Source organism: Indicator indicator, chromosome 7, assembly GCF_027791375.1.
Source record: "Indicator indicator isolate 239-I01 chromosome 7, UM_Iind_1.1, whole genome shotgun sequence".
NCBI classification, from domain to species: domain Eukaryota; kingdom Metazoa; phylum Chordata; class Aves; order Piciformes; family Indicatoridae; genus Indicator; species Indicator indicator.
Window position 1 is genome coordinate 15698640 of NC_072016.1, and position 25549 is coordinate 15724188.

The window sequence follows — 25549 nt, forward strand, 5'->3', positions numbered from 1 at the left end:
ATTTTACATTGCCACAAGAGTTCCTTATTTGCTTTCTAAGATGTAACAAATGTGTGTGAGAAGGGAGAGCTCATTAGGTTTTGCTGTAACAGTAGTTCATGGTCAGAACAACAGAGTCTTTAGCCAGGATTGCCTCAATAAATAGATGTATTCCAATAGGTTACTATATAATTTAGAAGGTGCTCTGGATTCATCAATGAATACTTACTACAAGGTTATCTTCACTCCTTTTTTTTTCCTGCACTGCTAGCATAGGCTCCACCGATGTCTTCATATTTGAGTGTGAATTGAGAGATATTCGGCTACTGCATGGTTCTGGACACTGCAAAATGTACGTTTTGTTTGTTCACCTTTCCAAGCTGAAGCTCAGACGTTCCCTGTGTCGCCAAGCCAGGCAGTGCAGCAGCACCACCCTGTGGGAAATAACATTTCTCCTTACAAGGCAAGAACTAGAAGGCATTGCTAGCACAGAGCAGCCCTAGCTAGTGCTGCCATCCAGCACAGTCCTCCAGAGCCCGAAAAAGGCAAGGCATAATGTATAGATTTCTTGCATCACCTGCTTTTTTTTTTTTCCCTTAGAGAAGATTAAATCTTCATAAAATTTTGGGCTCACATTTTTCTCAAAATACATTTATTGCTTCTTATTTCTGCAAGGTTCCTTTTCCAGCAGAGAGGCAGGAGTGTGGAGAGTGGCAGTGTGGAGGGGAGCATGGATGTGTCACGACAGCTTTGGGAACCTGCACCACCTCTTCCTCGAATTCTTCTGCAGCACTCATGCCCTCAGGAGGGTTTGGATGGCAACAATTCTGACGATAGAAGCCTCAAGGCTGAGAAAGGCAGTGAAGTTGCCTTTACACACATAGCTGAACACAACAGCAGAGGTAATCACTAGTTCCTGATGCTGCTGTTGTTCCTACTGGCTTCCAGGATAAGTCTATCCACTTGCTCTTGAGGTGGGTATCTTTTAGCCTCTTTCAGTTGAATGAACTCTGATCTGTAGCAGAGACTTAGTTGGTGAAGCAAAGTGGCAGAATTTGGTGTCACTGTTAGGGCCTTTTTCAAAATCTTTACTGCCTTGTCCAATTCTCCTTTCCTTCTGTAAAATTTGGCAGCATATCGCAGGACATGAGGATGATCAGGAGTTTTCTTCATTGCTTCTTCAGTGTATCTCTCCCCTTCATCAGTTTGCTCTAAGTCCTGAAGTTTTACTGTAAGTAATGCCACAACAGAAGTATTATCTGGATCCAGTTCTACTGCACGCTTCAGGAGCTTTAGGGACAGGCTTTGATTATTAAAATGATACACCAACCAATACACTGTTATTGCACAGCCAGCATTAAATTCTGGGTTCTTTGGTTCATCCTGCAGAGCATTTTCAAAGCAAATCTTTGCGCTCTCATAGTATTCTCCTCCAAATTTTATTAATGCCCATCCTTCCTCAGCATAGATCTCAGGAAACTGAGAAGTTTCCATTGAGAAGTACTTGAAAGCTTTTTGCAGCTGTTTTCCACTTCGCTTATGTAAGTTTGAGTTTCTTCCTATCTCTTCATGTGGTAATAGATCCAGGCATAGTTCCCCCAGGTAACAAGACTTCTCCTGGCAATTTCATCTGGATGATATTTTTTAATTTCTTCTTTAGCTTTTGGAGTTTTCTCAGGGCTTCCTCATTTGAATTCTTTAGGTAGCATACATAGGGTAGTAGATTATAACTTCTGATCTTGGATTGTATTAAAAACTCAATCTGATGGCCTATTTTCTCCTCTAGGTCATTGAGAGCCACATCTTGCTTCAGCAAAGTCCATGTAAAATAACATTCTAGTTGCAGCAGGGAAGTCTTCAGGGAATTCTTTGAAACAGTACTAAAAAAAAAAGAATTAAAAAAAAAAAAACTTACACTCCATTTGATTTTTGCTTCTCTTTTTTTTAAACTAGGCATGATGTACCTCAAAACCAGACAATACTTTAGCAGGTGCCACTAGTCAACAGTACTTCAGCAAGCCCAAGCTGTGGGGCTAAAGAGCTTAAAAGCTGTTTGAGTAATTCTCCTTGCCAGTGTATAAGAGTACCTCTTACACAGACATAGTGTTCTGGATGTCAAAGAGGAGAATGTAGTCTCCATGGTTAAAGTTGGCTGGGGTTGAGGAACATTTCCTATGCTGATAACAATTGCTGAAGCCTACTCAAAACAGGTAATCCAATAAAAAACTTTCTCAGACCAAACTGGTATTTATAAATGTTGTTCATGCATAAGTTGTTTTACAGACTTCTCTGCCTTTCTCAAATAATCTCCTCTGCCCAACTAGCATTTTTGATTGGTATTACTAACAGTTCCCAACTAGAAGGCTGCATGTGAGGCAATTACAGTTTGTCTGAGGTGAAAAGGAACTGAAAGTAAGTTATGCTACCTTGTTAGAAACCTTTGGCTACAGGTGAATACCAGAGAACAGACATTGGCTCCCAAATAAGCAAACTGCAGGAATAGCTTGAAGCATTTAAGCAATATCATTACATTAAAGATAAAATGTGTGTTGCTTCTTAATTGCCTCAACTGGGAACCATAAAAAGGTCATGGTTGAAAACAACAGTGGAGAGTAATTAATGAAAAGGCATTTTTTGGGGAAGTGAATCTTTTTGAATGTCACAAAAACAGACTTGTGATGCAAATGAAACACAATTTAGCTTAGTTCAACATGAAACCAGTAAATACAATTTACTTGTTTACAACTCTAGTTGCGTGTGTGTATGCATGTGCCTCTGTGCACATGCGACAGTCTTCAGAAAATGCACCCCAGAACCTGCATTATCCTGCTTGCTGGTCCTTGCTCTTGTCAAAATAGGAAAGTAAATTCTCAAATGCATCACTGTCAGTTACCCATTTGGCTGGACACCAGCTACAGTGGCATCCTGGGTTTCATCACTGAACTGCATGCACATAATTTTTCTGTCAGTTCTGTTCACAGGGACTGACCCCTGCCAGAGAAGCAGTAACATTACAATATTATTCAGTAGCATCCTTATTTTCTTTTGATTCTTGCAGTGAATATTCTGTAATATTTTCTGCTGTTTCAACCCCTAAAGTCCCTCACTGATTACATTCATGTAAATAATAAGCATTCTTTTCCCATGGCATAGCAAAAAAAGCGTCTTTCAGAGGGTGGTTTGCATACTTACCTTATGGTTTTCCTTCTCTACTCGTCTTCATGTAGCTTCAAAACCAAACTAGTGGTGTTGCTGTTAGCACATCCCTTTTATGTGCTCCAGCTATCAATTCAGCCATGGGTAATTAACAGGAAAACAGAAAGTAAATCTTGTGGCTGAATCTCGAACAGCTTACTCATAAGGGAATAGAAACGGAGGAGTCATTAACAGCAAACAACCCTAGGAAATGGGATCCAAGAATGCAAAGGGTGCCATAGTACCACTTGTACCAAGTGATGTACCTGTGTATCAGAAAAAGGGGAGACTACGAGAACATATGATTTTCAATTAAATCGAATACTTTCTAAATAATGGGAAATATTTTTTGTTCTCGACACACCTCTTCTACCGTTACGTGTATCAGGTTTCTGTATTAATCTGAGAATATTACTATGGACCTGGACCTAGTAACATGAGTATTTACATTATAGGATTGAATTTCATTCAAGTTTCTGTAAATCTGGTCTCACGTTCCCTGACCACAGGCATGCTTTTCTGAGAAATGAGATATGCAATGCCGTGCCAATTAATTGCCTCAGAGCATGAAGATACAACTGTGCTAAACCTGTGTGCTTGGATGTAACTTAAGTCCATTTTGTATTACATATATTTATACTATGCTCAAAGGCAACGAATAGATGGTCTGTTTGTTTAAGAATAACTGTGATTGCTGACAACGCTTTATAGTGCCTTACAAAGGCCCGGGTCTTGCCGATGTGCAGGTGTTTAGTACATTGGCAAGGCTTCCCCCAGGGATGCTCCAGCTACGGGAAGAAGCCATGGTGGACAAGGCTTCATCCCCTCCTTGCTGCTGACGCATTCTCCCTGGAGACTGCTGCGGGCTCTGCGGTGGGATCATGCCAGAAAATAAACGCACCCTTGCAGGAGCGGCACTTAGGAGGGTTCTGGAAACTTCGGATGAGGTGCAGGTGCAGGAGACGAGGAGGGCTGAAAGAGTTCTGAAACTGGAGTCTGGGGACGGGGAGCACTATCGATAAACCCTGAATCACATCGGCTCAGGCAGTCCAAGGCCGCGCACCCTCGGCCCGCCGCCGAGCGATGGGGGCAGTGGCACAGCGGCAGCAGCGGGCCGCGGGTTACGTGAAGCTCGGTGGTCACGACGCCGGGGCAAGCCCCCGCCCCGCGGGGCCCGGTGGGGTGGGCCTGGCGGTTTCTGCCGCCGCCGATAGGCCGCGCAGCATGGCCTGAGCGGCTCCGCTGGCCTAGCACCCTCCTCCCACCGCCGCTCATCCGCACTGGGTACAGCGGGTCGGCGGGCAGCGGTGCAAGTCCGTCCTGGCGCGGCAGCAGCTCTTTGCAGAGGGTGGGTCATCCTGCCGCCGGGTGGTTTCGCTGGGCCGGAGTCACTCCAAGGGAGAGGCGCGAAGGGCTGTGGGGCATACCCAGGTGCTCTGCTTGTCAGCGCCGTGCGGCAGGGCCGACTACTCTCATTCAGCCGCTCTGGGCTGCTACCACTTCTGCCGCCCGGGGCTGCCTCCCCGCCTTCGCCCTGTCAGCCAGGCGGCCGCCCCCTGCCTCTGTCACGCGGTCCCGTGCCGGTCACCGCGCCTGGGGTAGGCGGTACGTAAGCTTTGACGGGGCCCGCCTGCTCCAGCGCTGAGTTCTGCTTCGCCGTGCCGAGCCGGGGCCTCCTGCCTGCTTCTCGTAAGACCAGGATGCGGGGCCTGGTGGTCGCTTTCCTGCTACAGACCATCGCAGGGTCGGGCGCCTTCACCAGCGGGAGAAGACGTGTGGACCCTGAAACGAACATGAACATCGTGAGTGGTGCGGTTGGGCGCGGCGGTGAGGGGAAAGTGCCCGAGACTTGTCACCGGCTGTGGCTGCGGGGTGTAGCGGGGCGAATAGAGAAGCAAAGGCGGGTCTGGGTGGCGTGCGGCACCTTTACGGTTCCACGGGCATGCTTCAGCCACTGATCAGCAGTCAGCATGCTGCTGCTTACTTACACCTGCCTGTACTTCGTCTTTCTCGTCTCCTTCTTCCAGGCGCTTCTTGGTACTATGTTGCCTGTGGGTGATCTTTCACATATTTTCAGGTCCAGACCTGTGTTTTTTTTTTTTTGCTAGTCAGGATCCTCCTCAAGTGCTAGAAAAGTGCATGTTTATGAGGCACACTTGTGCTGCTAGCACGATGCTCCCGTGTTCTGACCCGCAACTGCTTTTCTTCTCACTTGGCGTTTGCGCTCTTAAATTCACTCTCCTGCCACAACAGACAACTCGAGGAAATGTTTCCTGTTAGTAACTGATATGAGTTACTATTTGCTCAACCCCATCCGAACATCAAGTTTTTCATGTATGAGAAGATACTTCAATCTACAAATGCTTAAGGTCTGTGAGAAAAGAAGTGCTTGAGTGAATATTATCATCTAAATACAATTTTAAAGACTGAAAGTAGTCATTTAGTCTAAGGCATTTGAATGGAATTTAGACTTAAAATCGTGCTGGAATGTTGATGTCGCTGTGGATTAATGTGACTATTAAAGATCTATTTAAAAGGAAAAGCATGTTTAATTACATGCTCCTCCTTGCACAGCAGCCTAAGAACAGACCTCTGATCATGTCTTGCATTTCTTGCATTTTCTCAAGGCATGCTTGGTGTCATGAAGCAAATTAAATTGCAAGTTCTTTCTCCTAATGGAATTGCATCAAATGAAAATAACATAAAGCTTCAGATGTAAGAGATGGGCGATAAGCTTATTCATGAACATATATATGAAATTACTGCATTAAACAAGTGTGGGTATTTTTATTATGTTTTTGTTTGGCTTCTTTGCATGGCAGTTAAAAGTTCTACAACAGGCATAGGGCTTGAGGAGAAAGGTGAGTAAGAAATGGCACATAAAGCTGTGAGCTGAGGTGGCACTGTTGGCAGCTTACATGTGAAGAGTGTGTTTTAAAGATGCTGTGTTTGTGGTCTGTTTCAGCACACAGCTTAAACGTGATTGTGTCCTCTGTAAAACAAAGAATGCGAATTCAGATATAAATCTGAAATATTCTTAGGGAAGCCTTTCCCTTCGGGAGAGATGAACTCTTTCTCCTCTTATTCCATATGCTGCTGTGGTGCCAGTGGCATTTTGCTGTCCTCACTTGTTTGTTACTGAAGATAACTGCTTTCTTTGAGAGCTGACAGTTTCAATTTTTGGCTGCCAAATTCACGTTTGGTGATTTACCCTGCTACCATACTCCCTTTTTCAGCACTTCAGTATCTTTTCTTACTGTAAGCAGTGTATGAGTACCTAATCAGACAGTGGACAGGGGACACGCTAGGAAATTCTCCCAACCCCCTAGCATAAGGTTTGTGCTCTGGCTGGTTCCTGACTGCACTGGAAAAAGCATGTCTGCTTTTAATGGATGTGTGGTATGGCACATTCCTACCTCATCCTTTAATTTTGGAAGGAACCTGGAGCGCTTTGCTCATGTTAATGAACTGAGGAGGCTGACAGTCTGACTCCAAGATGGTTTCTCTTTTTTCTTCAGAGTCAAATTATTACCTTCAGGGGATACCCTAGTGAGGAGTATGAAGTGACAACAGAAGATGGATACATCCTGACCATTAACAGAATTCCTTATGGAAGAAAAGGCCGTGAGAAGAGCAAAGGTATGTGTCTGCTTGGAAAAATAGGAAGTCATGGACAAGCTCTCTTTGTTCTAAATCCATTTGCTCCTGTAATAATCCAGAAAAAGATCAAAGACTATGAGAGCCATGCAGTTAAAATGTTTTATTGGTGGATGTCACAGCCAAATTAGATCAGGCACATACATGTAGAGTGGTTTGAGAAAAGGATGGGAGAAAGACATAGAAAGCCATATTATCATGGTATCGTCTTTTTGTGACGTTAATAGAAGCCCCTTGTTGTTTGATTTTTTTTTTTTTTTTTTTTTTGGGGGGGGGGAAGAGGGGTGGGGTGGTGGGCTGAGAAGCCTGGATTTTCTAGGAAGTTAAAAGTAAGACCTGAGATTCGGGATTTTTTTTTAAGTGATAAAGTCCCTTGAAAAGAGATTGATTATAACATTTTTTTGGTTATTTCAAACTCCATTTTAAAAAATGCTTTTTTGTAACAAATAAGTTTGTTAAAAATGCCTGACCATTTTTAAAAGTGGCACAGTTTACATGCCTCTTTTGGTGAAATAAAACTAAACTACTAGGGTTCCCACTGGAGTGTTCACAAAATAATTGTTGCCTGATTTCTGTATGCAATGAGAACTTGTTACTTAATGTTAACCTCTCTGAAGCTTCCTGTGCAGTAAGGTACAACTAGACAAATGCTGCATGCTACTAAGGGTGCCATGCTTAAATGGGTAAAAGAATAAAATCCCTTCAGAACATGTTGAGTACAATACCTTAATTTGCAATGTATTTTTAAGTGTATGCAACAGGCATTTGACAATAGTCAGTCCAGACAATGCTGCTTTATGGATATAATTTGATGGGGGACTGAGAGGAGCATTTGCATGTGCCACCAGAGCACTTTTACAAGCTGTAAGAGTTACTGTCAAGGCTGGTATAACACCATAGAAGGGATGGGGGGTATATAGGGTTGAGGAGATGGGGAAGTGGAAGACTAATTATTGCAGGCGACTGGAGATCCTCCCTGTTTCTGCTTCTTGTTTTTTCATCATTCCTTCTTTAAAGTTTTGTTTCTCTTGCATCTAGATGCTAAAATAACTTCAACAACATGCCTTTCAAAATTACTTAAAGATAGGTCAGCAGCAATACTACAGAAAATCATGAAAAGTCAGCAGTGCCTTTTTTTCCAGGGTTTTTGTGCAAGTCATACTGGTGGACTAAAGAATAGATCTGCAGAGAATGGCTCTTTCAGTTGTTTAACAGTGTTTGTGCTCTCTGTTACTTGTGTGCATTTTGGGGATGACTTTTTCCTGAAGGTTGAGCCACTGCAGACAAGGCTGTTGGACCAGCAGAGAACTGGGCAAAACCCATGCTTGGAAAGAAATTGGTGTTATAATTGATAACTCTTTGTTTCTTTTCTTAGCAACAAAAAAATCGCCCACAAAAAACTCTACAACAACCAAAAGGAAGTTGTAGTGAGATGGAGGTTGGTCTCTTCTCCCTAGTATCAGGTGATAGGGTGAGAGGAAATGGCTTGAAATTGTGCTGGGGGAGGTTTAGGTGGATATTAGGAAAAAAATTCTTTATGGAAAGAGTGGTCAGGCATTGGAACAGGGTGCCCAGGTAGGTGGTGGAGTCACCATACCTGGAGGTGTTCAAAAAACATATAGACATGGCACCTGGGGAGATGGTTTCATGGCCATGGTTGTGTTAGGTTGATGGTTGGACTCGATCTTAGAGGTCTCTTCCAACCAAAACAATTCTGTGATTCTGTGAAGGATAGGGTGAATGTAAGCTGAAAATTAAGAAAGTGATGTGGGCAAAGGTTTTTTTGAGGACTGAATGACGGAATGTTTTAAAAACGAGGTGAAAGGATGTGGAAGAAGAGAGACATGTATCCTTTGGTTTGCTGTACTCGCAGACTGCATAAGGAATTAACAGTGTATTTAAGCAGCTGTGGCTGAAGTTGGTATCAGTCTTGTCAGCACCCTATGTGAAAGATGCTACAGAAAATTGCACACATACAACAGCAGCCTGTTTGCATAGAAACTGTACATATTCTGACTGCCTTAGTACCCTTTGGGCTGACAAAAACAAGGATGAGAGGTAAAAATATGGAGCTCACAAAAGAGATCAGTGATTGTTCTATAGCCTGGGGTGTGAAAAAGACCTGCGGAAAAACCTTCTCCTCTGCCAAAGGCCAAGCAATAGTCCTCCTGAGCTTATCTGTTGGTTTTGTATGAGTTAGGATGTTTGCACTGTTCAGTCTCTTACAAGGTGAGTGTGTAAAGATCAGTACATGGATGAGGCCAGTCAAACCTGGCAGGTGTCATCGTACTTAATTCCAGAGAAGTCCACAGATTTCCTCAGAAGGAAAGAGAGGCTGCCTTTGTACCTGTTGATTTTTGTCAAATCCATCATTGATGACATAAGCAAACAGAAGTTTCCTGACCTGTGGGAATTCTCCACATTCCCCTTGCCACACCCTCGACCCCAAGTTCATGTTTTGCAAAGTGCTTTAATTTTAAAAACAGGGATTACTAAGCACATTTGGGGAAGTATGATCTCTGGAAGGATGAAGATTTCAAAGTTCATGTTGATCTTCAGTTTTTATAGACTTGGTATCTTTTCTCAGATACCAATGATACTGCTGACATATGCTATAATACTTCTTTTGCAATACCTGCATAATGTGAATAGGATCCCTTTGACTTACGTATCACATGATGTTTTGGAACTAAACCTACAGTTCTATAACTTAAAAAAAAAAACAACCAAAAAACAGAAGAATGTCCAGAGAACCTAAAAGCAAAACATCAGTGACTTTTGGTTTTAGTATTAACTGAAAATCTAAAACAACTGCATAACATGGGAAAGAAGGGCATGGAAATAAATCTGTCTTCAGCTTCTTGGAGGTGCAGTCCAAAGAATAAATTGTTCCCTAGCAGAAAGTCTACTTTAAGGACCTACTTTGCTTATTTCCCCTCTGGGGATTTTAGGATCAAGGGTGATACAAACTTACTGGTATCAGAATAAGTTTGTCATATGATTGTGCAATTCACATGCAGAATTTGGTGACTGCAGAAATAGGAGGCTGATAGGAGAACAGAATTAAAGCATTAAACCATTTAAACAGTTTCCCCTTTGCTATGTTATGAAACATGCAAGTAGCAGCTTGAGGAGAGCCTCTTCTTCAGAAAATCAGAAGCTGGTTGATCTGAGTTTAGTAAAAGGGGCGATGGTATCAAAACTAAACATGAACATTACTGGAAGCAAATTTAATGTTAGGCTTGAAAATCCCACACACTGTTCATAAAGCAGTGACAATGAAGTATTATTGCAGCGGGGTAAACAGTTACAGTGAACTGCACTGCCTCCAGTACCAGTTTGGGACTGCTGGAGATTTGCTCTGATTGCAGGACAGTATGCCACAGTATGATTTTTTTAACAAACTGGGAAAAGCAGGCACTGAGGAGCTTCTTTGTCACAGGTATAAAGGTTGCCAGAAGGGAGGAATATTGCTGATTTGCATTTTGGCGCTCATAGGAAACTTTTATGGATATGGTGTGAAATGGGAGTTGTAGGTGACTGAAACAGTTGTGATTTGGCTGTTGCTACTGAAAGGCCTAAGTCTAAATTATCAATGGAGGTTAGTATTGTAGTAGAATGATGTGTCACTGAAGGAGGTAAATTCCTGAGTAATCAGTTTCATTGAGCTAAAGTTACCATGTTATCAGTTGTTAAAGCAGGGGAAAAAACTGCACAAGGAAACGCCTGTGCTAATCCAATGACCAGAGACAGGTCTTTGGATTTTCTGAAGGTCATGTTTCTCCCATGTTAGTTTATTTTCTTTGTGTAGAAACAGGAATCTTCAATTTTTTAAAATGTATATTCCACATAAAAGTGTCGTTTCCCTTTTCAGGATGAGGAAGGTGGGAGAGAGGCTTCCTAAATTTTGCCTGGGTCTTGACTGTGGTGCTTTTAACTACTCAAGTTATGTGGTGAAAGTGCTTTCTAATGTAGGCCCACCAGTGACAGATGGAGTTCATTTCTCTCAAAGTGGGGAAAGGATTCTAGTTCAGGAGTTTGCAGGGCTCATCAAGAGAGCTTTTAAACCAGATGTGAAGGGGGAAGGGTATAAACACAGGCTTATGAGAGATGGGCCTAAGGCTGGCATACAAGTGTTGGGAGGCCCATCTGAAGTGCATCCTCACCAATGTATACAGCATGGGCAACAAAAGGGATAAGCCGGAAGCTGTTATGCAGTAGGAAAACTGACATAATGGAAACAAGGTGAGACAACTCAGGACTGGAGTACCACGATGGATGGCTCTAAGCTCTTCAGAAGGGATGGGCCAGAAAGGAAAGATGTTAGTGTACCTGTGTGCATTAGGGAGTGTTTTGACTGTGTAGAGGTCAGTGATGACAATGATAAGGTTGAGTGCTTGTGGATAAGGATCGGGGAAAGGCCAATAAGGCAGATATCCTAGTAGGAGTCTGTTGTGGACCACCCAACCAGGGTGAAGAAGCAGATGAAGCCTTGTACAAGCAGCTGGCAGAAGTCTCACGATTGCTAGCCCTTGTTTTCTTAGGGGACTTTAACTTGCCAGATGTCTGCTGGAAATACAACATAGCAGAGAGTAAACAGCCTAGAAATTCCTGGAGTGTGTGGAAGATAACTTCCTGACACAACCGGTAAGTGAGCCAAACAGGAGAGGTGCATCACTGGACCTGCTCTTTATGAACAAAGAAGGAACAATGCATGATGTAGTAGTGGTCAGAGGCCATCTTGGGCATAGCAACCATAAAATGATTGTTTTCAATTCTTGGAGAAGTTAAGATGGGGGTAAGCAAAACTCCTCTCTTGGGCTTTGGGAGGCTAGACTTTGGCCTGCTCAGGAGCCTGGTTGAGAGAGGAACAGGAAGCTATAGTAAATCCTTTATTTTTCAGGTCCAAGGCCTGCTGTGTTTCTCCAGCATGGTTTGCTTGCAGATGCCAGCAACTGGATCACAAACTTGGATTACAACAGCCTCGGCTTTATGCTGGCAGATGCTGGCTATGATGTATGGCTGGGAAACAGCAGAGGGAACACCTGGTCCAGGAAACATACACACTACACAGTGAAGCAGGAAGAATTCTGGGTTTTCAGGTATCCTCATCTTGCTAGAGGAACTAGAGAAACTGTATGCAGCGCTTGCAAGCAGGCTTCTCTTCCTCTCTCTCTCTCTCTCCAGCCTTTATACATGGTCAATTACTTCACCCTGTGCATGATGTGAAGACTCAAATCACCAGAGTGTTCTGCTTCATCCAAAGGAAACTTTGTCTAAACAATTGATCTGCAGTGTAGTAAAGGTCTGTGCAGCTGTTCCACACTGATAACTTACACAACTGACTTTCTATCTTTGCTTTGTAGCTTTGATGAAATGGCTAAGTATGACATTCCAGCCTCAGTGGACTTCATTTTGAAGAAGACTGGCCAAGAACAAGTATTTTATGTTGGCCATTCACAGGGCACCACAATGGGTATGTGAAGAGATGTGTTTGTTAGAATATAACTGTGTTTGAAATGATACCAAGCTCATGTATGTTGTTTAAGCTTTTAAAATTTACTGCTTCTGGGTTTTACCTGCTTCATGGAATATTCATCAATAAAAAAGAAAAAAAAAAAAGACCTCACATAACCTTTCTGTGTTTGCTTCAAGTGGGAAGCTGTTGAAAAGATAAATTGAAGTCACAGGTACACCAGTATGCCTTCTATTAAAGTAAAGTGAACTACACATAACAAAATTGGAATTGTCAGACATGTAAAGATTCCTATTTCCAGAATATTTTGCTGTATGTAAGGTCTGACTAAGGTGCAGATAGAACTGGAAGAGTGTTGTGTTAGCACAATTTTTTTTTTTTCAGAAGAAAACAAATCCTTCGGATTTGCCTCATTTAATTTGTTCTCCACAGTAACTAGATTAATTTAGTAGTCTGATTGTTTTCTCTAGGATGAGTTTAGGTATTTTAATCTAAAATATACTGTGCATACTCAGAATACCTTAATTTTATAGAATCACTGCCAGGTAAAATTCTTGTCTGACTTCTGTCACTGAGGTTTGTTAATGATTCTCATATTACTTACAGCTTTCATTGCTTTTTCAACTTTGCCACAGCTGGCTAAGAAAATCAAAATGTTCTTTGCCTTGGCACCAGTAGCTACAGTCAAGTTTGCCACTAGTCCTCTGGTAAAATTGGGAGTGTTTCCTGACGTGCTATTCAAGGTGTGTATTTGAGTGTGAATATTTTAAGCCACATAAGTTTTCTGTGAAAGTGAGCAGTGGCTTCTCTGACTTTACTGCTGTCTAATGAGTCAGTTTGCATCAGTTGAAACTAATATTTTACAGTTGCAGTTCAACAGATGAAATAAAATTATGTTTTTCCATCTTCCTGTGTCTGGAATTTATGCTACAAGAAATCACATGATTAATGAGTCTGCTTTAGAAGAGTCATAGATAGCTTTATATATAGAGTACTTTTGAATTGTCATGAACTTTCAACAGATTTGTTTCACAATCAGCCAGTTAGTGCTAGGAGAGGACTCTTCAGAGGGTGATTGAGAGTAGCAGCTTTATTTAGATGTTGTGAATCACCCTCTGAAGTTTACTTTTCCACATTAACATCAAAGGAACGTAGTTAGATGCAGGCTACAGTACGTGCCTGAAGCCAGACGTTGTGAACACCCTGCTATGTGTCATTTTTAACCATCACTTTTCTTTCTGCCACCTGTGGAGATCCCCACACAGAGCTGTTTGTTCTGTGAGATAAACCCTTCTATAACATAACTCATATACATTTAATGCATGTCTGTTTGTCTTTTATCTGCTCCAAAGACAGTTACGTAAAAGTAATACTAACAAGTGGGGTCTCCTGTTCCTTGTGTAAAGAACTTTGTCTAATGAGGAGGCAGCTGATCAGTGCTCTGTGCAGGTGTTGTGTTGGGCTGAAAAACTTAATTCTCATGGTGACTTGCAAAAAAACCTGGAGTGCAGAAGTACATGACAGTCACAAACTCACTGGTCGTCTGTTACCTCTAAAAAGCTGTGTCACTTTTAAGGAAGTGGTCAGTAGGCCACTTTCAAATCCTCGCATGTTTAAAAAATACATATCAAGAGGAAGTGGCTTCAACAGTTTATGCAACTTGTTTTTCTTAAACACTTTGAGCAGAGGAAGCTGCAAATACGAAGCCATTTAACATTAGCAGATGCAGCTTAAAATATGTTGACCTTTATCAGTTCTGATGACAAGAAGCCATGTAGTACTCCTGTGAAATACAGAATTTAAAACTGTTTAGAATTTGAGGTTAGGTTTGGAATTCTTTAATAATGGTCCCAGTTCCCATATATTTTTGTGGGGGTAACGGGCTGTAAAATTTGTAGCAGAAGCACTAACTGTGACCTTCCCATTGGACTGTAAACAAGATTTATAAGGTGATATAAATCATTTTCATATGACAGACCTGTCACCAGTGCAAATGGAAATAATTATCTCGAGTGTTGTAGTATAAATCTAAACCCAGGTAAATCTATGCAATTATATGTTTGTTCTATATGTTTATTTTGTAGGATATGTTTGGAAAGAAGCAATTCCTTCCTCAGAGTTTTCTGCTGAAGTGGCTTGCTACCCATGTTTGCACCCACAGAATACTTGATGACCTTTGTGGCAATGCATTCTTTCTTTTGTGTGGTTTTAATGAGAGAAACTTGAATATGGTATGTTTTGTTAGCTTCTAATAGCTGAGTTACTGTGAACACAAACACAGTGTTGTCTGTGTATCACTGTACTGACTGTCCTTTACCTGTATCTATTAAAAAAAATATAATGCTGCCTTCATGATACTGAGTTTGGACAAATATCTCTCCTTAGTATAGATGTAGTTGCCTAGCTTGGATGGATATTAACCTTTTAAAATGTTACTGGAAAGCTAAAATACATTATTTTAGATAAATAAGTGAGGAATAAAGATGTAGTTTTCAACCATTTTCAAGAGAACTGTTGAAGTTTCCTGGTCTCTTTGTGGACGTGCACAATTGTTTTATCTGAGACTAATTTCTGACCCATCATTTACAGATGATGGCTTCATCTGTGGCTCTAGTTCCAAAGAACTTGTTCATAGGACTTACTTGATTATCTAAAAGCTAGTTGACAACAACTGGTGTGGACTACCTTTTCCCATTATGCTTCTTAAATTGTTTCTAATGCCCTGAAATCGGCAGAATCTGGTATCAGTTTACCTTCATGTCAGTGAAGGCTGAGGATCTGAGGATTTTTTTTATTGGAGCAAGACCGTATTAGCATTTTTTTTTACCATTCTCTGTGAAAAAATGTAGATTTTTTTTTATATTAAGCTGAAAGTGCAGGGTGTTTTTCCTTGCCCAGTTTTCATGGTTTTAATGGTGGATATTTTTTTTTTTTTTTTGCCTGATGGGATTTTGAGTTTCATCTCAAGTTTCCCCTTTTGTAATTTTAAACTGAAAGTGTATGAAGTTCTGAGTCACTGTGGACTGAGGGTTACTTTGTCTAGTTGTAGAGTAACATGTTTCACTGGAGGTCCATCTAAATGTTAGTTAAGGCTCTCCCAACTCTTAGAATGCTAGCACATTTTAAAGTATATTCTGAATAATTAAAAAATGCTTAAACGCTATTATTGTAAGGTTTAAAGTCCATCTTTAAAGTCTAGTAGTTAGTTTTAAGTAATCCTTAAAGCATTTAAGCCTTTTACTTCACCTGTATATATGACTTCAGTTAACTTTTGTTTATAACAGTTTTAAGAGGAATGGAGATTTTTCTGTTAATTGTTGAGGAAGCAATAACGTTTGTACTGTGAGGAGTAAACCATACTCATTATCTTGTTGCAGAGCCGAGTGGATGTGTATTCAACACACTGCCCAGCAGGGACATCTGTACAAAACATGATCCACTGGAGCCAGGTAATGTCCAGAATCTAAAATGTCTATGAGTCTGTTTGTATAATAGTGATGTCTCTGATACTTAAATGGCATAAAATGCCAAAATTATATGTAGCATAGCCCAAGTGAAAATCTGAAACTGCCACATGTTGGAATGGCAGCTGTTCATTCCAGCTGCTTTGATTGTACTGACTTAGGGGGGTCACCCCTTTCCTCTTGTGTCTTTGAAAGCAGGCTAACTCTAAGTACTTCAGGCCAACAAACAATGAAATGAAGTAACTTAGAGAGATGTTGTAACAATTAATTGCTCCCCGTTCTGCAAATCATTTTGATTACAGGTTAATGTTTTTAGCCACTGAAAAGCAGCAGACTTCCTTTTCTGTTCCATTCTGTTTGACTTCATTTTGAATTTCACTTCAGTGCATTCATCCCTGTGATGCTATTGTGCCTGAAGCTTGCTCAGCAGGCTGGCAAATACGAGGAGACATTTGCCATGGAAGCAGTGATTGTCAGTGCTACTTGTGGTCTTGTAACTGGGCTTGGTGTTCTATTCAGAAGCAATGTGCTCTTCTGCACATAGCTGTTCAAGCGTTGGCTCATGAAGAAATTTGTGAAGACTTTTTTTTTTTCCTAAATCCCTGTGATACAGACTTCTGTTTCTGAAAAATAATAGGTGGTGAATCATGCAGAACAGACTTTCTAAGAAAGTTCCATGCTCTGCTCCTATACGTTTAGACAGCAAGGTAAATATTTCAGAAGTAATCATGGAGCTGGCACATCCTGAGTTTTGGTATGCTAAGCTGTTTTCCTTAATCTTTCCTACTGTTGCTATGAGAGAGTGTGAAATCTCAAGGGACAAAGTCTAATGTTTCCCACTCCTGTGATGCTAGGTGAAGCAGTAACACTTGTCCTTACTAATATTTGGTATTTTGCTGTTTCTTGTGTCTGTTGCCTTTGCCAGTTCTCCAGATGACCTGTACTTCTTTATGACTGCAACATAATACTCAATTCTTAGTGAATGTGTAAATATTTATTTCTAGGCTGTGAAGACTGGGGAATTCAAAGCTTATGACTGGGGAAGTAAGGCTGAAAATATGGTTCACTACAACCAGGTAGACATCTTTTCTGATTATGTTACAATTCTTGAGTGTTACAAAAAAAAAAAGTCCTTGTGCACTTCTCTGGGTTAATGCTTTCTGTTAAGTCAGGACTTCATCTCCCATCTCTAACTGCCGAAGAAAGGAAAAGACAATGAAAATCTGACACGTTCTTCTTACGTTTGCTAGTATGTTACACTGCAGTGTAGTATCACGTTGAAGACTCCTTCTAATGCTTTTGTTTTCACTTTTCTCCTCCACAGTCTACTCCCCCATACTACAAAATAAAAAAGATGACTGTACCAACCGCAGTGTGGACTGGTGGACAAGACTGGCTGGCAGACCCAAAGGATGTTGCGATGCTGATCACTCAGATCACAAACTTGGTTTACCACAAAAACATTCCGGAATGGGAACATCTGGATTTCATCTGGGGCCTTGATGCACCTTACCGCATGTATAATGAAATAATTAACATGATTAGGAAGTATCTCTAAACCTGCATGGCATTTCAGAGTGTTAGTTCACCAGGAACCCATCTCTCTGGGACATGCTTTTCTGGCAATATTACTAGGTTTTTGTGATGCATTTTTAAAACGCCAGCAACGACTACTGAATTGGATTCATATTTGGTTTGTTTTTCTCCGTATTATTTCTCTCTCCTGCAGAAATCCTCAATGTGTCCTGCTGATTTTGCACATAGTGGCATGGTACTTAACAAAATAGCAGTGTGATTTTGTTCAAAAGGAGTATATCATACTGTAAATTTAGTGACATGTCTGAAAGATGAGAGAGTCCATTCAGCACCTCAGGTGCTTGATGATTAATAAGTATTTCAGTGTGCATGGAACACTGCCTTTTCTCAGTACGTTGTCATTTCTGAGTACCTTTTAAAAGTACTCCTTGTACTGCAGTGTTCCATTTGGTGCTGGTACTTTCAAAAGCACTTAGTGATTTTCTTTTTTTTTTTTTTTTTTGGTGGTGTTGTTTTAGCCATCACATACAAGCTAGCTATGTCATATTACTTTATTTTTCAATATTGGCCAGAAAAACTGTCATGAAGCCAGAGATCATCACCACTGTCAAGTTGCAGTCTCCTATTTTGGGTCTGATTCATTGCTACATTTTTCTTGATTTAATGGTGTCCCTGAAGCCTTTTGTTTCACATGCCCTCTATGAATAAAGATTGTGAAGATTCCTATAACAAGAGAAGCAGTTAAAAGATATTACCACTTTCACTTAGGTTTGTCAATAGATTGTGGCTTTCAAGAAGAATGATGTAATATACTCATGTTTTGTTTTCTTTGCACTGACCACTAGAAAACAAGCTGGTGAGGGAAGAGCCAAAGCACTAATTCTATAGCTTGAGTCACTTAATTTGCAAGGACTTCTTTTAATCATCTGCTGCTTTGAAGATCTATTTACTACTTAGCTGCTCACGTGGTACTTGCCACCATGGTGTTCAAGAACCATACAATGCCCTTGTGAAGCCTGACAGTATTAAAGGCAGTTTCCAATTGTCTCTGTTTCACTTCAGAATGGGGCTAAGCCCTCATTTAGTGGGGGCAGATGATTCACATCTTCGTTAGGGAACTGACTTTGGAGCTGTAATTCTGTAGTATAGGTGTCTTGCTCTTTCCGTTGACTATGCAGAGGACTGTGCTCCTCTGCTTTGCACGAAAGTTCCATACCAAATGTAGATGCATGAGCAACCTCTGGAGTCAGTTGCCTCTCTTCAGAAGATCATTTCTGTGCCATGGTTGGATTCAGCCCAGATTTTCATCTCTAATCCAAACAGAATAAAAAAATCTTTTCTACATGGCATAGCAAATAGTGCATTTTTAATTGAGGCAAACTTTTTTTCTTAAAAAAAATGCAAAAAGATACAGAAGCCATAAATTAGGGTTCGTTGGTTTGAATCTATATTATTTTTTTAACTCCTAATTGAGACTCAGGGAATCCTCAGGCTTTGTTAAGGAAAAAGGTTCGTGGTATTTCAGTTGCAATTCCTAGCAGGACTTCTGTTTCCTTTGTAACAGCCATACTTACTTCACCTTGCTGTGCTGAAAGGAAGTATGTGTAGGAGTCCTAAGTGGCCAACTTAGCAGTTGTGAAGCTATGTGATACAGCAAGAGCTATGTGCATCAGGATTACTAAGCTTGAGATCTTTTCAATAAACATGAGACCTGCTTGGAGTTCAGAGCCATGTGTTGTGTTTCACTTGTTTCATGAATGGGGGATAGAATCCTGTAAGCTGAGCCTGGTTTTCACAAATACTTATGCATAGAACAAGTACAATAAAAAAGCCCAGTAAACGTCCATTTACTTTTGTTCTGAAAGAGGCTTTTCCTAAGCCTAAAGGGCCACTCAAGCTGTTTTGGGGTCTTCTGTGAGATTTTTAAGTAGGGTAGCAATTGTAAATAACTGCTTGCAAAAGTGCAATAATTTTCCAAGCCTTTAGTTGGGGCTCCTTGCAACCCACTGACATGGTGGAAAGCTTCTTGTATCGCATTCCCCTTGTAGCACATATCATCTTGGGTAATTGGATTGCTTAATGGACTGCCTCGTAATCTCATCAATAGCATTTAACCACATACTAAGGCAGGGAGCTAAGCTTTACTTTGGGTACATTTGACCTAGCTTTTGACCTTTGTCACCTTCAGTAATAAATATTGAATAAATAATAGAGCTCAGGCTGTACCTTTCTGTACATTCTGAGTACAGGAAATGTGCAGTCAGCACAGCAGGCTCAGTCAGCTGATTAAAGCTTCTGTGTGCCTGGAAATAAAGCCAGAAGAGTGGAGGTGTTCCACAAAAGCTGGAGTTTCTTTGCTTCATTGGAGCAGAGATGGCTGCAGCAATTGTGAGCTTCTGTGCTCTCCCTGCCTTGCTAAAGTTATGAGCGTGACACAAACTTGGAGACGTGTCACTGGGAAGAAATGTACAAACTAAGACATTCTGAAGGTAGGGAAGGGCAAGCAGCTTGGCTTAATAAGAATGAGCAGTGATGAATGATACATTTCTCAATTTTTTATGGTCATCTGCAAGTATATTCACATTGCTTGTTTCACACAGAAGGCCAGCAGAGCGTGTGTATGTTAGTGGTGTGTACTGAGTGATGTATGAGCTCAGTGCAGAGCAGTTTTACACTAGTGATTCTATGGCTAGGGATGACACTGACTCAAACAACATAGAAGTGCCTCAGCATGGGAAATGCTGAAGCAAAGCTCCTACTCACATGGCCTCTGTGAGAGAAATGGTTTTGTCAGCTTGGGAACCAAACCAGTTTTCAGTAAGTTTTATGGTGAATGTGCCATAGGAAAAACCCTGTGAATACTTTAATATCATGAAAAGTTACAAATGGCTTTAATATATTTTCAGATACATTAAAAAAGTGGGTGTCAGTGGAACATTTTCCTGTAATTAAAGCATTTCTAGTGTCTTCTCCTTTTCTTTGATGCCTATATGAAATACAAACTCATACTGCAGCATTGTCCATCAAGAGCATGCTAATAATGGCCTCTCTTCTCCAGTTGCATATTTTCAAATACCTTTATATGAACAAAATTACTGAAAACATCAATTAAAAAAAAAACAATCTTGTGGGTTGGATGGACACCTGTAACCTGATAACCTAAATCTTGTTTTCTGAGGGTACTGAGCTGCAAATTGTCTGGATTGCAATTGGATTCCTCTAGAAATGATGAATGTGTGTAGTTGTAGAAGATGCAAGTCACAGTTTTTCACTACTGAATTATGAATTTTGAATGAAAGAATTTTAAGGTCTTTCCATGATGGTTGTTATTTTGAACACTTATCCTGATAAGGTAAATCCTAATTACTATCAATTTACTTTGCTGGCAGCTTTCAATCCCCAGCCATTGTTAGGAATTAATTAAAAAGACCGTTGATTAAGCTTTCTTTTCATGATGGTTGGAGAAATTTTCAGTGAAGCCTTGGTTGGGGAGTTGGAGTGCTGGTATGAAAGTATTTTGACTAAGAAAATGTGTTAGCTCTTGTTAAGAAAAGTATTTTAAGATTAGGCTAAAGTTTTCCATGAAACTGAACTCAGGACTGTGTGTTCTTCATCCTCAAGTACTCAGCGTACACATGGGCTCAGGGTTCAAGCTTCTTACCTGGGGTGCAAGGAGTCATGTCCTTTCTTTGGATTCAGATCTATGCTTGAATATAAGCATATGTAAAAAGAGGAGATGGTAGGTTGAAAGGACGTAAATACGCAAGGGTTCCTTTTTCCCTCCCAACTTGTTACACCTATACAGTCTGTGACAGCGCTATGCCTGAAAAAGAGTGGATATTTTGTTATCCTTGAAAATTTTAACGAAGTCTGAGAAATATTTCCCGATAACTGCAACGTTAACTTTGAAAGTAGTTGTGTCAGGGGCAGGCTGTTTGGAGCAGGCTGTGGGGAGCGGGGCTGCTGGCAGTGCTGTTCTGCGCTGGGGGGTGCTGTTGCCTGCGGAGAGGCCTCTGCAGCCCAGCACAGGGGAGCATAAAGAGCTGGCTTGGACCCGCACCCCCGTGGAACTGCCATCAGTACTGCTGAACAGTGTCTCCTTGCACTCAGGCTCTTGGAGTAAGGTGAGTTAGGATGCGAGGACCTCAGATTTATTGTATTTTTTTCTATCACGATAACTATTTTAAAATGAGAGAAGGGACTGCCCCTGCCTTTCTTTGCTCTGGTTACTGTCCTGTTTCCCAGCTACTGTCCTGAACAAGTTAACATTCCTCTTTCCCAGCACCTTTTTTCTGATAGAAGGCTCAGCATGCTCTCGGATGTTGCCTTGTTGCACTCGGATGTTGCCTTGTTGCACTCGGATGTTTCCTTATCTCTGGTAGAACAGTAATTCCCCTTACAGGGGGAAGAAGAGGAGGAGGGAAAAGGAAATTTTGCCTCTGCTGATGTGACATTACTTTCAGTATATTGACCTGGTTTTCCCTCCTGCAAACCTTTTCCTCATTTTCCTACCCACTTCATGTTTTGTTGTTTACCTTATAGCTTCTACCTAACAGTGAAGCCTGGGGTAGGTGCTTGCATCTTGTGCTCATGTGGAATCTATTTAAGACCCTTTGCGGGGCCTCATTCCAAACTATGTGCCCTTCAACCTAAACTCTGTAGCAGGAGGCTTGATTTTTGAGAGTCCCGTTTAAAGTCTTGTAACACACTGGGAAACTTGGCAGAGTTGTAAGCTGATTGAAAAAAAGCTAGGGTTGTACTGCTGAATCAGCTACGGAAAGGATTTGCATGCACTTTGTCTTTTCTTCACGTTGTACCTCCCGCTATCAAAGACACCTAAGTTAGCGGAGCAGAAATATGTGAGAAGTGCTTTTTGATGTCTCAGTTGAAGAGCTTGATCTCAGTCACTGGAGAATGAGGGTTTGCTGTCTCCGACGCGTGGGGATTCATTTTCCTCAGCACAGTCCCTCGCCGAGGTTGCGGCAGTTCCCAGCCGGCAGTCCTTGCCAGCAGGGTCCATCCTGCGGAGCACCGGCAGGTGGGGTGTGGAGCCCAGGCTGGTTCTGCTCGCCTGGTGCCTTGCTCGGGCTCTGTGTTGCAGGGTTTACCAGTAATAAGGCTGCAGAAGTCTGTGATTTTTTTTTTTTTCCTTAAGGGACTTAAGAATATTTTTCTATGACTTAATATTCAGGCAAAATGCCTATTCTTTAAATTTTAGCTTATAGGCAGCAGTGATTCTAAAACTTCTTCAGACTTCACATGGTTGTTAGGAATTAGTCAGGAGTGTCTTTAGGGCAGCTGAGCAATTTCTTTCAGTCTCCCTTTAGGCAGATTTTGAAATACACAATAGATTAAATTTAGTTCCTGAATAAAAATTCTAATAAAATAGAGAATCAAGTATCCCATCTAAGAGGCTTAAGTCCTGACTGTGACTATGTCAACAAAAAGCATCTTTCATAAGAATATCTTCAGACCCATATGGTGATTGAGTTACAAATGCATTTTTCATGTCCATATTGTGAAATAGAGGTTAGGATAAAATACAGTCAGAAGATTGAAATGAAGCTCTTGGATAGAGTTCCTCATCCATTAAATTAGTGTCTCTCACTGGGTTTTAGTTTCACTGCATTTGATGGTCTGAATTAGGTGGATTCAACAGAACAGTCTTACAACAACAGAGAATCTGAATCTATTTCTAAAATGTGCATGCAATGGGTACAATCTTTGAAGGCTATACCTCACCCGTGTCCAAGAACTTGTAATAGCCTGAATAATAGCACAGATAATGTTACTGCTTCAGTAACTGACCTGAAGTCTAAGGAGAGAACAAAATTGATGCTTCCTTAAGAGCAGAATCTCTTGAAAACAGTTGAGACTGAAAGCAAACTTTAGTATTAGAAGTCTATGTATAGTTCAAAAAGGTCACTACTAATTAATCATTCTTAATTATTGAGAAGCAAGGACATTCTGTTGCCCATTTCCCTCCTCAGATTTCTCTTTTGAATAGCAAAGAACTAAAATTGCCTGAACAAGCTAATAAAGTCATCCAGGAAGTTGAGCTAATTTCTAATATTAGAATAAATTCTGTACCTACAAAAGAGGTGAGTTCACAGGAAGCTGATGGCAAGCTCCATTTCCCTAAATGTTCAGAGTTTTGTCTTCTAAAAGCACAAAAGAAGTGATGTCTTAGTGGTTAAATCAGAACTTCCATCATTTACCCCTAAAATACCTTCAATAGAGTACAACTGTTGGGAGTCGAGCCTGCTAGCGTCTTACTGCTATGTGCTTGCTTATGGTCAAAGGAAGCTCTTTTAAAGGACATAGGTCTAAGCAGTGGATCTTTTAGTTTCATAAGTTAGGTTGGGTAAAAGATGATTTCCATATCATATTGCTCAAAGAGCAATTATGATGCTAAGTGAGAGTGAATGTTGTAATAATACAGTAGTAATACCTGTCATTAAATATCTATCTGGAAGCATAATGAGAGTTTGCCTTGTGTTCTTGGCAGCAACTGGGGAATATTTGGTTCTTCAAAAGTTGTTGGCACGATTTTGCATCTAGTCAAGTTAAGTGGATTTTACCATGTCAAGTAGATAAAGAGACATAAAGGAGAACATGAATTTAAAAGCAGAGGAAGATAAGTCCTACCCACCACATTCAGACTGGAAGTATAGCATAGGTCTCTTTAAGGTTTTGACCTGGTCTGCTGTATAGCCCAGGGATCATTAGGAGAACGTCTTTGCACCAAACATCCGCAGGTCAAACCTGGGTTTTAGGTACATGTACATATTTGGAAGCAGTCACATTAAAAATATCAATCTTAGATTGATTTCCTTAGCTCTAAAGGCAACTTAAATTAGTGCACACAACTTAAAATTAGTGCAAGACAGCAATTTTTCAAGTGTATGCACTAAGTGGAGTGGAAACTGTTCCTACACTCTTTCTCTGAAATCTAGTGTTCTGCATTTCTGCTTATTTTTCCTATTGTGCAAGCCTCTTGTAGCGCTCCAGTGATTACCTTGGCCAGCTAAATCTGTTCTGAGATTGTAATGCATTATATCACTTGTGTATAACAGGAAAGAGAACTTCCTCTTTAAAGCTTCGTATTACTAAGTAAGGAGGATTTCTGATGGGCGGAGTTTTCCCTCCAGCAGGCTAGATAAAGGCTTGCAGGATTTACCGACCTCTCAGACTGCAATCAGCATGAACTGCAGCCTGCCAAACAAAGTGCTGCTCAGCTATGCGATGGCTAGACAGCAGGACAGGTTGTGCCTTCAGCCTCTTTGGGACTTTGTCATGGACAAGGAGCAACTGATCAAGTCACCTTTTTTCCCAGTGCTGTTTTCTTTTACAGCATATATGGCTTTCTGTCTTCCATATATTGCACTGGATTTTTTAAGCACTAGACTACCAAACCTGAGAAAATACAAAATCCAGCCGCAAAACTATCCAACTCTTGGAATGATGGTGCCTTGCTTTGTTCAAAGTGCATATCACCACGTTGTTTTGATCTTTCCGGTGACATTTCTCCACTGGTACTGCAGACCATTGAACCTACCAGTGATAGCTCCAGAGCTGCCTGAGGTCCTGCTAGAAGTAGGAGCTTGCCTGCTTCTCTTTGATTTTGAGTACTTCCTGTGGCATTTGCTTCATCACAAGGTGCCTTGGCTCTACAAGACCTTCCACAAAGTGCATCACAAGCATGTGTCAACGTTTGCTCTTACTACACAGTATTCCAGTGTGTGGGAATTGCTCTCACTGGGATTTTTTGCTGCTATCAACCCAGTGTTCCTCAGGTGCCATCCTTTGACGGAGATTATTTTCTTCCTTGTAAATATTTGGTTGTCAGTGGAGGACCATTCAGGATATGACCTTCCGTGGTCAACTCACCGACTTGTGCCTTTTGGTTTATATGGGGGAGCACCACATCATGATCTCCATCACCTGAAATTCAAATCAAACTATGCTCCTTACTTCACCCATTGGGACAAACTCTTTGGGACCTTCACAGAATCACATTCTAATTGAGGATATTCACCTGTGGATGAACTTTTATTTTTTTAAAGACTAAACTGAAACATTAATTTCTCAAAGATGTACAGAAGATTGTATATTTGAAGCTGCCTATAAAAAAATAGCTATTTATAACAAATCCTTTTAATATATGTGGTTTTGTTTGTGTACTTGGAAATGCTTATGTTAAATGACTATAGATGGTAAATATGTTTTGCTTAAATTTGTT

General features: G+C 41.0%; 2 protein-coding genes and 1 pseudogene across 4 annotated transcripts; 2 read left to right on the top strand and 1 right to left on the bottom strand.

Annotated features, from left to right (window-relative positions):
* Positions 1–888: 888 nt before the first annotated feature.
* On the bottom strand, positions 889–4057 carry LOC128968274 (interferon-induced protein with tetratricopeptide repeats 5-like; annotated as a pseudogene).
* An 817-nt stretch (positions 4058–4874) lies between these two features.
* LIPA (lipase A, lysosomal acid type) lies at positions 4875–17329 on the top strand. Of its 3 annotated transcripts, none has more exons than XM_054382056.1 (9): positions 4875–4976; positions 6693–6813; positions 11735–11933; positions 12198–12307; positions 12914–13050; positions 14392–14538; positions 15685–15756; positions 16776–16847; positions 17096–17329. In XM_054382056.1, the coding sequence occupies exons 1-9, from the start codon at positions 4875–4877 to the stop codon at positions 17327–17329; spliced, it is 1194 nt and encodes a 397-aa protein (XP_054238031.1). The 3 variants fall into 3 exon arrangements, with proteins under 3 accessions (XP_054238031.1, XP_054238032.1, XP_054238033.1); XM_054382057.1 differs by having other exon boundaries at positions 4947–4976; positions 6693–6798; XM_054382058.1 differs by having other exon boundaries at positions 4959–4976; positions 11834–11933.
* A 7181-nt stretch (positions 17330–24510) lies between these two features.
* CH25H (cholesterol 25-hydroxylase) lies at positions 24511–25335 on the top strand. The gene has a single exon (XM_054382665.1). It carries the CDS (start codon positions 24511–24513, stop codon positions 25333–25335), a length of 825 nt encoding a protein of 274 aa, XP_054238640.1.
* Positions 25336–25549: the final 214 nt, after the last annotated feature.